General features: G+C 43.1%; 1 protein-coding gene across 1 annotated transcript in view; it reads right to left on the bottom strand.

The window, feature by feature from the left end:
* Window positions 1-14,399, bottom strand: part of GLDN (gliomedin) — a 36,761-nt gene extending 22,362 nt beyond the window's left edge. Inside the window, exons 1-4 of the mRNA XM_029575478.1 lie at window positions 13,766-14,399; window positions 8,503-8,554; window positions 5,982-5,999; window positions 1,679-1,777 (exon numbers count right to left, since the gene is read on the bottom strand). Of these exons, the coding sequence (XP_029431338.1) occupies window positions 1,679-1,777; window positions 5,982-5,999; window positions 8,503-8,554; window positions 13,766-14,119 (523 nt within the window). The 5' untranslated portion in view covers window positions 14,120-14,399. The remainder of the gene's footprint in view (window positions 1-1,678; window positions 1,778-5,981; window positions 6,000-8,502; window positions 8,555-13,765) is intronic.
* Window positions 14,400-14,754: the final 355 nt, after the last annotated feature.

Below are 14,754 nucleotides of genomic sequence, written 5' to 3'. Positions count from 1 at the left end.
CCTGCAGACCTGCAATCGAATATTCAAAGGGAAACTGCCCATGAAGTCTCCTTTTAAAAACTCGGGCCAGTGGGGGAAGCCACTACTTTCATTCCCGCAGGAGCAAAGTACGTGCGTGAAAGCGTGCGCGAGGATTTCAAAATTAAATCCTTGCATGTACTTTTCCTCCCCTAACCTAGCCTTGCTCCTTCCTCCCCACCGGTAAAATTAGGTATGCGTTTCACAGTGCCGCTACTTTCACTCTCAGCGGTGGGAAGGAGCAATCTTCAAATTGTAAGTAGTACAGCAGCAGCTGTAACTCACACGGCACTACCTGACTGCACTTTGATTCACCCTCTTGAATAAATCAATAACATTTTTGTTGAACACCCAATGCTGTGTCCTGCCTGTTTGTCCCCAGCGTTACAGCACTGTTAACCATCAGAGCGAGCTATGGGAACCTTGCACACATTCGGAGAAAAGCGCCTGGGCCAAGAAAGTTTGCCTTCAACCCCATAGCAAGAACCCACCCTTTGGAGACAAGGAAGAGGGGTAGACAGAGAGTGAAAGCCTCAGAGACATAAATTCTTTTGTGTGCCCTTTGGAACAGTAATCTCCATGAAAAAAAGGGTTAGACTTTTATTTCCAATTTGCAAGCTATTAAGTTTGCAACCACATAAAACAAATGTATTAGCGCTGGGGATGCAGTCAGCTTTGGGTCGTTGCTAGTCACCCTGCAGTTTGCAAATGATTCAGATTGTCTAGTATCAGGAACACCTAATTTGATTTTCTCAGTTTTTTTCAGACAATTACATGTAACCAGGAATTCAGGATGGAGGGCGAACAATGTGCACCTGCACTTCAGCTAATGTAAAAGGACCCGATAATTTTGAAAATTGTTTAAGAGCTACTTGTCATGCGGTGACATTATCTGACAGCGCTTGGCTAAGAGAAGAGGAACAGCAGTGCACTTCTGGCACTATATCTGCCTACTGCTTTCCAAAGCGCAGCGTTCCCTTTTGGAAAGAAAAGCAAAAATATTTAAGAAGCGAGCACAACGCTCCTGCGTGGTTCACTCAAAGAAGAAAGGAAAACCCGGGGCCAGCATGAAACATGGGCCCCAGCCATTCACCATATTGGAAATGCACCCAAAGCACACCTTAGCCTCTCTGGTTTTTAAATAGCAGTTTAGCAGGTGTAGAGCTGTCAGATACCCTGCACAACCTGGACTCTAGCCCATCCTGCATGCAATAACATACAAATAGTTTAGGAAGATTTCTTTCAACATTAACACTTAAGAAAAGTGAGGAGGTGCCATCTAGTAGTTAAAGCCCAGAACTCCAGAAATAGGAGTCTGAGTTTCTGCTTTTCTAATTGTTCTTGGTGCACAAGGTCACACCATCACCCTGTGCCTTGGACTACCCAGTTACAGATAATAATAGCACTTCAAGGCTATTCCCTCTTTCTTTACTGGTTTTGGATGTGTATGTTTTCATAATCTGTGATTTCCTTATGCACAATATTCTATGTAAAGTGACTGAATGCTAATGCAAATAAATATAATAATAATGACCCTTCTCGCATGCTGACTAAGCTCCAGAAATGTGTTGCCACCAAGGCTGGAAACATATAGCTATGTGATGTGTTAGCACTATGCAACAGGTTGGAATCCTGTTTTTATGAAATATTACTTCTATACCTAATTTCCCTCTTTTTCCTGGTTCTCCTTTCTGTCCTGGGATGCCAGGAAATCCATCTGAACCATTCTGCCCAGGTAATCCATCAAATCCAGGAAGTCCTCGGCAAAAGCAGAGAAAACAATAAGGTAAGACAAGTCATGCTACACAATTAGTTGTTTGTGACATTTCATACAATTTCCAGTGTCCTGACTTCCTTACCAAAGAAATAACTATGTAAAAAGTATGTCATGTTTTAGCTCTGCAGTTTGATTCACCCAAATTCATTTTGGCCTATGGAGGGTGAACAGAAAAAAAAAAATTCAGGTTTTGCTGAATAGCAACTTTTCTAAAAGCAGGTGTTAGGGAGGTATTCTGCCAAAAAAATGAAAAATATTCATCATAAACTGAAAAAAAAATATTTTCCAGTAGAAGGAGGATCTACTCTCAAATACATCATTAATCCCCTTTACTCTGGCACAGATACAACCACAACCACAAATACTCTCACATACATACTTCCTAAATGTACAAAGGCAGCTCTTAGACTCAGGTATATAAGCCTGGATCAGATCTCTGCTGTAGCCATGTAGCTTCTGACTTCCTATAGGAATAATTTTATTTTTTTTATGCTTGTGAAAAAAAGAATACGTAAGCTAGCTGCAACCAACCCGCTTTTTCACTCCAACACATAACAACCAACTAAATGTTTTATTTTTTATTCTTTTTACTAAGTTCTACGTATTTGTAAACACTGTCTAAATGTTACCATGCAAAGGGTGCTTTAAAAAGGTCAGTGCTGCCTTTTTTTCCCTCTCTGAGGATCACAGCCACCTTCTAAAGACCACATTGGACTATTTTAACTCTTATATTAACCAAAACAAGCACAACTCACTTATCATAATCAAAGTCTCTCTCTTCCTTCATGACAATTCACTCTCTCATTCTATCACACCTCAGAGACACATAGTTGGATACCACACACATTCTACATGCACACAAACTCTTCTTCACAGATACACATCTCATCTTTTCACACAGCACTATGGATCTTCAAGACTGCAGGAGATCACGAGCTGCATATATTACTGGAATACATCACAAGTACATTCAGAAGCAGGACTCACACATGCATACTATTTATAGCACTCAACACACTATCCACATCCATTCACATAAGCTATAACATTCATTTATATTGACATATGTTTTTCACCTGCCCAGCACAATACCAAACAGTTCTTATAGACAGACCAATATTTTTCTGCTGTACATTTTCTAAGTCCAAATTCAGGTGAATAGAGCCCTATGTCATAAGTAAACATTTTAGGTTGGCATCAGTGTTGCAGGTTAGAGATGTCACTATGGCACAAATGCATGCACTGAATGTACGAATTCATGCAGATGCATGATAGATATGATGAAGCCAGCTAAGCACTTGAAGATGTTTTACCAATGAAAATAATATAAGAAACAAAATGACAAAATAAAATAACCAATGACCAGGACAAACACAAGAAATAACATTTAACAAAATAGTGCAGCTTCCTGTATGTTTTATGAATGATTTTCAGGTTAGCCCAATGGATTAGTGGTAGGGCTGAACTCTGGCATGAAGGAGATCCAGATTTGACTTTCAGAACTTCTGTTCTTCTGCCTGGCAAGGGCTGAAAATGCTGCAGAGGCAAAGCTCACAACTTCTAAGAGGGGATTAGGGTAGGAAGTCACAGCCATCTCACAACAGCACCACCTATAGGTACAGCTGGGGATTGCACATGTACTCAGTTCTGAAGAGACCTATGCTCTTGACCACCTACTGAAGATAAGTCACTGCAATACAGACAGAAAATGATGAGGGAATTAAAATGGGGAAAAAGCTGCTGGTAGCTGCCAATGAAGGCTCATTATGATGTAGCCATAGATGGAGCAGGTTCCACTAGATCCAGAAGGCCAAAGAAGAAGAAAAAAGCTACTGGGACAAAAAGTGTTTTCAACTGGAACAAAACACCAAAAAATAAAAAATAAGTGTAGAATTTCAACACCCATCCAGCTAATTTGAGCCAAGGACTGGGCCAGCAGCCAACACATTATGCGTGTGTTCCTGAAGGGTTATAATAGGAAGAAGGAAATTGCTAACAGCAAATCTATTTAGCAAGCCATAAGGGCATCAAACATCTTATTAGGGGTGTGCATTTCTTTAAAATGAACGTGGAATCCAAACTGAAACTACCCATTTCCATTTTCCCTGAAATGAAGGAATAATGCCTCCAAAAACTAAAAAAAAAACAAAAAAAAACTTTGGGGTTATTAATTTTGGGAAATAGCATATACTATTTTCCAAAATGGATAAAAGGTGAAAAAAAAAAGCAACAAAATCCCACGCCAACAAAATGAAATTCGACTGGAACCACCCCCATCCCCAAACAAAACAAAAAGAACCAAACATTTGTTCTGTGCAGACCCCTAAATCTTATTCATGCTAGGGTAGACTTTCAAATGACCTAACCACTTTACTTCAGCAGTTAGGTCACTAGACCCAACATTTAAAAATCTGTCCCCACAAAGCTGCTAAATAGAGCTGTCTAGTGAAATCATTCTATTAAAAAGACATTCTTAAAACACATTTTTTGTTAAATGCTATTTCTTTTGTTTATGCTGGTCATGGTTTATTTTCTCTTTTTTTTATTTTCTCATATTATTTTTATTGGGAAATCATCTTTAGGTGCTCAGCTGGCTTTGGCTCATTTATCACATATCTGAACACTGATTCTTACATTACAGTGCATGCAGGGCTAATGCTTTCATTAGTCAAAATAAGTGGTCACCGAGAGTGCCACAGCCTTAGGGACAGCAAAATCCAACCAGCACGAGTTCCAGGGCCACTGACAAAGCACCTCCCACCAGCAGTCAAAGAGGAGAAAGAGGTCTGGGGGGATGCTACTGGAGCTCATCCAGTCAGCAGTCAGATAGGAGTCAGAGGTCCCAGGCTGCTGGTAGAACCCATCCTGCTAGCAGCCAAAGACGAGAAAGAGGCCTGGGGGTCACTGGCAGAGCCCATCCCACCAGCAACTAAAGAAGAGGAAAAGGCCTGGAGGTGGAGCCACTGGCAGAATTCATCCCACCAGCAGCCAGAAAGAAGAGGCCTGGGGCCACTGGTGGAGACCATCCTGAGCAGGGCCCACTGGTAAAGCACATCTGTCAGCAGATGAAAAATGCAGGAGGAAGCCCGGCATGAGGAGGGGAGAGAAAGAGGGAAATAAAATGCTGGGTAAATGTGGAGGGGTGGCGAGAGAGAAAGATATTACAGGGTGAGTGGGTGGGGTGGAGAGAGGGTATACAGTGAGTGGCGGGGGGAGAAAATGAGAGAGTGTTGAGTGGGTGGGGATGGAGAAACATTGGTGCTCAGCAGTTGGCATGGTGGAAAAAGAGAGAAGGTGCTGGGTGGATGAAGACGAGGTGGAAAGAAAGCAAGCATGATGGCACTGATGCTGGTATGCTAGGCATGGAGTGGAATGGAGGGGGGAAAGAGGAGAATACTATGGGGAGGGGGAGAAGAAGAGAGAAGTCCAGATGCTGGGCAGGGAGAGCAAGGAGTGATGCAGGGCATTATTGGCAGGGGGCAGAGATTAAGGGAAGAGGTCATGGGGGTGCTTTGCCAGAGCCACTGTCACCATGGAAGAGAGCTCTGTGCTGGAGCTGTCCTCAGGAGCGGATGCAAGACCAAAGGTTCACCCAGGATGTCCAACACCCTAGCACCGGCCCTGAGTGCATGTATTTCAGCCATAGTGACATCTCTAACCTGCAACATTGATGCTGACCTAAAATGATTGCTTATAACATAGCGCTCAATTCACCCACATTTGGAACTTAGAAAAATATACAGCAGAAAGATATTATTAACCTAGAGGAGCTGTTTATGAGGAAAAACGTACGACTGTCAAAATGTAAAAAGAAAGAAAACTGGCAGCCATATTTAACCACTTAAAAATTGGGTATTCTTACAGGGCCTAATGAAGTCAGGAGGTAGGGGGTAGAATGCAAGCATATATTACATTTTCAAATATACTTCCATTTTTTCCACCATATAAGACCATCCGCAGAAATAACAAGCTAATTTCTATTTGAAAATTCAATAAAAGCTCCATGGGTACTATTTGCCACTAAGCGACTTACTGAAGATTGCCCAGAATAATTCTATTAAAATACATTGCAGTCAGACAAAAGCACACACAATGGCAAAATGCTTTCTCCAGGTTTCATTTACAAATAAATGTTCCAATTTTAATTATTTTCAAATGGAAAGTTACAAAAGAATGGGTATCTTACCAGCTGGCCCAGGTGGTCCTGAGATAACGAAGAAGGCAGAAAACACAGAAAGTCAAAGTCAGTCTGCAGTTACAGCTAGAATGTAGTAATCTGAGTAAATACTGTGAGCCATTCGTACCAAAGATATCATTTCATAGGCATTGACTGGTCGTAAGTCTTTGGAAAACAGAATTCAGTAGTTGAAGTAAAAAAAAAAAAAAGAAAATCTGTAGTTCTCATCAATTTTTTTTTACTGCCTACTGGAAGTGGATTTGGCCACAAACCTTTCTGGTTTCACTGCAATTTGATGAAAGAGATGAATATCTGTAATCCCTTTCATTAGCGTAGAGCTACTTAATCCATTAATTGCTGTACTCGGATTATTTATCGCAGTGTGAAAAGAATTCTCAGCCAAGCGCTGCTTACTGTAAAGGCAGAGCGGCTCTGAAATGCTCCTAGCTTAAAGCGCACGAGAAATGTGCATTATATACCAAGTAACGTACACATCCTCCAGAAAGGTGTGTTCCAGGAGGGAATGGGGCCAGAGCTGAGGTGCGAAATTACTGACGCACATAAATCTGCGCACGCACCTCTCCGCTTCCTAATGAGCGGGCGTGAACCTGGGTGCATCAGCTATTCGGCGTTCCGCGCATACTTGCTACATTTTCAAAGGAGACTGATACGCTTAAGTCTGCAGGCGCATTTTGGGTCAGATTTTCAAAAGGTTACGCGCGTAAATCTGGAGGATTTACGCGCGCCGGGCCTATTTTTAAAAAAGGCCCGGTGATGCGCATAAAGCCCCGGGACGCATGTAAGTCCCGGGGCTTTACTTAAAGAGGCGGTCCGGGGCGGGGCCAAAGGCAGGTGCAAAAAGTAAGATAACAATTTTGGGGGGGTTAGAGTAGGGCTAGGGGGGGAAAGGTTAGGGGAAGGGGTGGGAAGGTTAGGTTAGGGGGAAAGGAACGGGGGAAGGTAGCGCGGCTCGGTGTGCACCCCCCTTGCGTGCGCCGACCCCTGATTTTATAACTTGCACACAGGCATACGTGTGCGCGCACTGGGTAGCACGCGCACATGTACGCCGCGCGCGCTCCTTTTAAAATCTACCCCTGTGTGTGCAAACTTTAGCCCTACATAGGCCACTGAAAATTACCCTCATTATACATCATCAGGTGGACACTTTGAAAGTTTCAAAATTCCTAACATACATTTAACGGACACAGCAGGGTGGCCAGGACATGCAAACTGAAGCCAAACGAGCCGTCCCATTGCTACTGAGCTGCCACTGGGTTTCGGTTGCTTCAGTTCACAGATGGTCACCCCTGCAAATAAACATCATACTGCGGCCCCAAAACTTTCATTTAAACTCTTTTTTTTTTTTTTTTTTTTTTTAAATAATTATTAATTATAAAGCTTAAAAAACAACAGACTAAAATGAATGCAATGTACAACTTAGTGTACAGTGACAAATAACACTGGGAGAAAAAGACTGATCTGTAAGAGATTTGCAAGCCCTGACTGTGTCCATTTAATCTTTCATTTGTCAACTATTCTTAGAAAATTCTTCTCTGTGGCATGATTTTCATCTAGGATATTATCTGTGTTAGTTATAGAATGTGCACTCATAATAAGTGACACAAAGAAAAATATTACTGATGTCCGTTATTAAAGCAGGGTCCAAACTTTATTGTTTAAACAGTGCCAAATCTGGAGACCTTCTTCTGTGTCTGTGTTTGGAGGACTCCTGGGCTGTGCATACCACTGAAGCCTTAGGCAATGTGCACACAATATAATATGTCATATGTAGGTCATACCAGGAGATGATTTACAGTTTGTAAGTGGCATTATGGATGCTAATGAGCTTTCTCAATTTATGGTACGGAAAATAGTTTCACTATTTAACAGCTAAATGGCATTTATTGAGTGCTACAGACCACAGTCCAATGCTTCGTTTGCACATAATAACTTATGAGTAAGGTGAGGAATTTGGATAATGTGTACATTATGCACCGGAGTTTTTCAGTTAATGTTAATCCATCTCTTCACTTCCCCTATAATAGGAATATCCCATCAAAATGTATTTAAGACTGACGAGACTGAAACTATATGGGGGCTAAATCAAACTATACAAATATCAAATGTGCAGTGGGAATTCAATGGATTTGGATGAAAACTAGTCCATCTTTGCCTGGTTCTAGCATAGGAGTAGGCAACTCAAGTCCTGGTGTGCCACAAACAGGTTTTCAGGGCATCCACAAGGAATATGCATGAGATAACATTTGCATATAATGGAGGCAGTGCATGCAGATATACCTCATGCATATTCCTTGTGGACTTCCTGAAAACCAGTCCAGTTTCTGGCAACCCAGGAAGGAGATGCTCACCCTGAATATCAAAGTTATTTTTCATTATTAGGAAACTGCTTTGACTCAACACTATTTGAATTATTTCCAACATAAAGCACTGTAATCGTTGCCTCTTCCTGCATGCTACACTGTCAGGCAAAGCGTTCAGTTTAATTCCTGTGCTGACATTTGAAATGTACCTGTTAGGCATATTCCTTTTGTGCTGTTACATAAATCCACCATTATTCGAACCTAGAGTTAAAAAAAAAAAAAGAGAACACTTTAATAGCAGTTTGATGCCAATGTCTCCAAACCATCACCACATCCTTTTATGCAGCTTCAGTTATTGTAGATAAGACTTGAGAGAAAGAAACCAATGAAATAGAGAAGCTTCCTTATTCTCTGCACCTTTTAAGCTCTGTATTGCATGGATTGTACAAAACAATTAATTTATAGTTGTTTCTTTTTTTGTAGGAAGGTATTAAAGAGGTCCTTCAAAGCTGCTATTTTAAGTCTTACAAACAAGGAGGATGCTATCTGAAATCACAGAGGATAACTTTCAAACAACTGCACGCAGAGGCATATATGCACACACATGGCCACATGTATGATATATGCGCATTTTATAAAATACATGTATCTCTACCCCGCAACACACACACACACACATATGTGGCTTATGCACAAATACAAGCAATGCAATGAAATATGTACATTAATGCATTGAACGCGCATACTTTTCCTGTTTTTCAAATATACGCGTGTACATTTTAGGTGTGAAAGTAAAATAAGAAAAATAAGAAAATAAGTCCAAATTTTCACGGCTAATTTTAAAACAAGCGAGTATCAAGGAAATGACCAATTGTACTAAATAGTCACCAGTTTGCCCAGTCCTTCTCCAGGTCATTGACACCTCCCTGGTTCTTCATCCTGAAAACTTCCCAGTTCCCCGAGACCTCCCACCCAGTCAGTACTATAAAATAAAAAAACACGCTTAATATCACTTTATGCCAGATAATGAGCAGGTGCAAAAATATGTAGCCAGAGGACGTGGTTAGTGCAGTTAGTGTAGCTGGGTTTAAAAAAGGATTGGATAAGTTCTTGGAGGAGAAGTCCATTACCTGCTATTAATTAAGTTTACTTAGAGGTAGATTTTAAAAGGGTTACGCGCATAAGTTATGCGCGTAACCCTTTCAAAGCCCCCTGCGCGCACCGAGCCTATTTTGCATAGGCTCGGTGGCGCGCGCAAGCCCCGAGATGCGTGTAAGTCCTGGGGCTTTCCGGGGGGGGCGTGTTGGGGACGTGTCAGGGGGGCGTGTCACGGTGACACATCACTTGGGGGCGTTCTGGGGGTGTGACCACGGGCGTGGTTCCAACCCGGGGGCGTTTCGGGGGCATGGCCGAGGCCTCAGAAATCACTCCCGAGCTGGGGAATCGCACGGCGGCAGCTGGCCAGCGCGCGCAAGTTACGCCTGCCTGGGGCAGGCGTAACTTTTGCGATAAAGGTAGGGGGGGTGTAGATAGGGCTGGGGGGGTGGGTTAGGTAGGGGAAGGGAGGGGAAGGTGGGAGGAGGCCGAAGGAAAGTTCCCTCCGAGGCCGCTCCGAAATCTGATCCAGCGTACCTTTGTTTGCACCTGGTGCGCGAACAAAAGTACGTGCTAAATAAAGCTATCAAGATCAGCTGTCAAAACCTAAGTACAGCATGGCTTGACTACAACAAAGGAAAAAAACTTTCATAGTATCCCATATTCTTGGATAATAAATTGCCTTGAAACATTCAGCATGAACTCTGGATTTTTTGAGTACATTAACTTTACCATGAAAATGTAGAGATTACATTTTGTCTAAGTTATGAAGATGCACAATAAGTCATTCCTTTCATCAAGATCTAGCAACAAATATTTCGGGGAGATTCCTTCACCACTCTTGTTTGGTCTGGTACTGAATCCTTTTATTCCTTGTGCTATGAATCTATCCTTAATCCTAGAGGTACTAGCGATCCATAGATAACATTGCACCTACTATTTGTAGATAATTTGATGCTTTACAGCTTCAGTGATTGTCATTTAGAGGAACCACTCTTAGTGAAGAGCTTCTCAGGTGACAAGATGAGGTATGGCCTGGACAAATGTACTAAGGTGACCTTCCTTGAAGGAAAATTAAGAAAAACCAAAAACAGCTCTTACTACCCTTAACAGTAAGCATGGGGCTAACCTACACAGAATGCAATTACTGCTCTTAACAGTAGGCATGGGGGTAATGCATGAAGCGGCAATTACTACTTATAACAGAAGGCATGGGGATAACCTGCAAGGATTGGCAGTTATTACCAAAAGCAACTTGCTGGGCTGAGTGGATGGACCATTTGGTCTTTATCTGCCATCATTTACTATATAAAAGAATTTGAGCAGAAAGGTGTTCATAAATATCTAGTAATAGAAGATGGTACAACAATCCAGCATAAGTTACTGACAGAAAAGATCAGCAAAGAATATTACAGAAAACTGAAGATGATATTGAAAAGTGCTCTAACAGCATGGAATAAGATAAAAGCTATCAATTCCCTTACTCTCTTACATTTTTGGAATTTTAGACTGTCCCAATAAAGATCTCAAAGAGTTGGATGTAAGAACAAGAAAACTCATCTATGCCCATCAAGAAAATCTAGAAGAAAAATCTAGAATTAGTATATGCTGAAACTGTACATTCCAAAAGCTGAAGGTGGTATGGGCCTTACAGAAATACATTACACAGTTAGAACTGCCATTTTAGGCCTTCAGCATTCCCAATAGCATCAACAGATCCAAATATGCTGAACTTCGAAATTAAACAGTCAAAATCAGTCTCCATTCTAATGCTTGGACAATCATTTTCACAAATAGAAGGAATGAAAGAGAATCTAGCAGCACACAAGGGGCAAGAAAGAATAGAATTTGTAAAACAAGCTAAAAACTCTTTAAAGAATTAGACCAGCCAATGAGGAAAGACAATTGGCAAAAGTATAAATATAATAGGAAATATAGAGAATTACTTTACAAACCCTATGTGAATCAAAACCAGACACAGAAATGGATAAGAAGAGGTATTTCCTCTAGTAGCTATTAGGGAAAGGCCCTGTACTGAGAAGCTCTTTCAGTGTTTAAAAAAAAAAGATAGAAAAAGTTGGATTTGGCACTGAATCATTTGAATAGTCACTGATGGGAAGAGACGAGATTTAATGACATCACTCCCCCCCCGAAAGATGCTCAGCACGAGATAAAAGGCAACCCTCCTAGGCCACTATGAACTGGCCTTCTCTGTTGCTGTGAGAACTTTTAATACTTGCCTGCAATGACAACTTTGCCGTTTCTTGGGTTCCAGAATCGTTTCAATAGTTGCTGGTGGGAGGAAAGATCTGCATCACAGTCTGATGATGTCATTTGGCACGGGACACAAGGCAGACTGCCTAGGTGGGCAGGCCTGGCGGGCCTTTGCCTAATGACCTGCCAAAGGGCTGGCCCCTTCGTGTGCCTCTTAGCAGGATCTTGGACTCTGGCCTGAGTCTGTTATTAAGATCATCTTAAAGGTTTTCAGGATCTCTTGAAAGTTGGTACCATGGCAAAAATGCTGACTGCTTGGGTCTTTATTTTATTTCTGATTATATATGTACCTTTATAGGAACAACTATACCGGTGGTGTGCAGGAGGGTTAGATATGAGGGTCGCCATGTTTGACGCCAGTATTTTGTCAGACCAAGGGTTTTAGCTTCTCCAGCTATAGAGGGAGTGGGTTGTGGCCTTATAGATAAAGTGGAAGACAGTTTTAATCGCATAGACTGCATTAATGCATGGTCAGTACAAATTAAGGAAGATTTTATTCAAAATGAAATATTACAGAATAATCTGGATTTGTTCTTCATTACAGAATTGTGGCATTATGCACATTCTTTGATTTTAAGATGTTTTCTATGTGCAATGCTGTGTTAAATGATATTGTTGTAATTCGCATTGAACACTGTGAAGTGGAGGGAGCAGCTTTCAATCAAATACATAAATAAATAAATAAATAAATAAGTGAAATTTAAACCTAAAAACAAGAGATCGATAAATACAAAACAGAACACTGGACTATGGACCAGATAGTTCACAGCCTGTCTAGAAAATGCTGCTAACATAGATAAATGCAGATTCTGTAAAACAGAACTGGAAACAGTTATATATCTCTTTGATGGGTGTCATGTGCTAATGTCAGAAGATCTGTATACAGAAAGGTATATTAAGGAGGCACCGTTCATCCATTGGAAACTGGAACCACTATAACATCGCGGTACCTGAAAGGCACTGGGAGCACAACCCTGAAAAAATTGCAGAGAATGAAGATGTTGTGATCACCTGGGCTATTCCTATTCCAACTAATTAAAAAAAAAAAAAAAAAAGCTCAATGCAAGGAAACCGGACATTGTAGTAACAGAGAAAAAGTACAAGAAGAGCATTGCTAATAGAAGTGTTGGTGCCAGTGATTATTCTGCGGAGAAAGAGAAGATCCTCGTGTATCAAAAGATGCAATCAGAGAGGAAGAAAATGGGGCTGAAAGATACAGAAACAATCCCAATTGTATTGGGTGCCACTCGCCTGATTAAAAAAAAAGGACTTCCAAGCACATCTTGACAGATATCTTACATTTTATAAACTCCAGAAAGAGGCTCTCTCTGGCACACTGCACGTTTTAAGAAGAGCATTAGCAGTAAAACTGAGAGATTCATTTCCAACGTACCCTGGCTTAAGAGCGAGCTCCGTTCCTGTCGTGGTATGGGGGGGAGGGGGGGCAACGAATCTATTTAGAAACATTGCCCCAAGAGTCTTAAAATAATGCATCAAAAAGGTCAATGGTTAACACAGATCCCAATTGTAAATTGCCACCAAGCAAAATGCAGTCTGAATGAGGCAGCTAGAATGCAATCCAAAAGTACTGGAATATGAACTATGGTAGAAAGAGGATTGTGCAAGAGCTGCAATCTGTTACAAACCAAAGATCCATCTTTAGACTACTGCATTTCTGGTACCAGAGAAGGGCAAATTTTGGAGTAAGTTTACAACCGGATTTTAGAAACACCAGGTCATAGTGTAGTCAGAAAGCGAAACATCAAAACCCATATGTTGATTTAAAGGGGGAGGGGGGTATTATTATTTCAGAAGACCACAACAATTGCCAGAACGTCGTTGCTGTTTACCCAAAATGTATCCGGGCTCTGTGCACTGCAGACAGGAATAACCCTGCACCGGTGCGGTATTTTGCTGGGGAAAAAGGGGGACTACTCGGTGCACCAACCCCTTCCCTCGGCATCCGAGCACGAATGCACGTGCAGCCCCCTGCAGAGAGATGACCTTGAGGAGGCTCCACACCCGACAGGTGCAGGGCACAGCCCTTGGGGGCTTTCGGGGGGCGCCCAGACGGCCGAAAAAAAAAAAAAAAAGCAAACCTACCGGGACCAGCGAGTAGGTCATCATCATGAGCATGTCGTCGTCCTTCTCGGGGCCCCCGCGCTGCTGCTGCCGCAGGTGGTGGCTCCGCTTGTTCCTGGGGACGGCGGCCGCGTCCTCCTCGGCACCCTCGGCTCGCTGCCTGCCCAGCTCGGCCAGAAGCCGCCCCAGCGCCAGCGAGGCGTCCGGGGGCTCGGCCAGGCGGCCCTCCAGCTCCCGCACCCGGCCCGCCAGCTGCGCCCCCTGCCCCAGCAGGAAGAGCGTGCCCGCCGCGTTCAGCGCCGCGAGCAGAGCCGCCGCCGCCGCCAGCAGCCACCACCTGCCCCGGCCCCCGGCGCCGCCCGCCCCAGCCACCATCTCCGGGCACAGCTGCGGCAGCCGGACAGCGCGGCCAGCCCGGGACAGCCGAGCGAGCGCTGCCCCCGTGGGGGTGGGGGAGGGGGAGCGGTCCGGCGGGGGCTGGCTCCGGGGTTCGCGGTCACGGGACGCCGTGGGCAGAGTTTCAGCGCCGCTTCCAAGTTAAACGAAGTGGAACGGAGCAGCAGAGGCGTCCGGGGGGGGGGGAGGGGGAGGATCGCCCCCAACCGCGAAGAGAGGTCACTGGAGGGCCGACTGCCACCCTGGGCCAGAAGCGGGACAAGGCTCGGGGGGGGGGGGAAGTAATCTTGGACTTTTCTACACCCACACAAGGACTCATTTCCAAATCAAGGGCTGTAGGGCGCTTTCCGCAGTGCTAGGGGGAGGGAACAGCTCAATATGGGCTGGTGGGACACTTTCGTTTGCAAGTAGTGCCCTTACTTAGCTTTGCTTTCTATCCCTTCCATTCGCTTATTTTCCCTTAGAAATGTGTTCTTTTCAACAATAGTTTTTCAGTGTTTATATGTGCCTGGATCACTTTGCTTCTTATTCTCGGCTTTCATTCTTTTCTTTCCCCGTTTCAGCTTCTTCTCCTTTTTCCTTCTTTTCTGATTTAGTTTTAAAAGTTGTTTTGT

This window comes from Rhinatrema bivittatum, chromosome 13, assembly GCF_901001135.1.
Source record: "Rhinatrema bivittatum chromosome 13, aRhiBiv1.1, whole genome shotgun sequence".
Taxonomy (NCBI): Eukaryota; Metazoa; Chordata; class Amphibia; order Gymnophiona; family Rhinatrematidae; genus Rhinatrema; species Rhinatrema bivittatum.
Note: the sequence above shows the minus strand (reverse complement) of the source record. Positions and strands in the feature narration are given on the sequence as shown.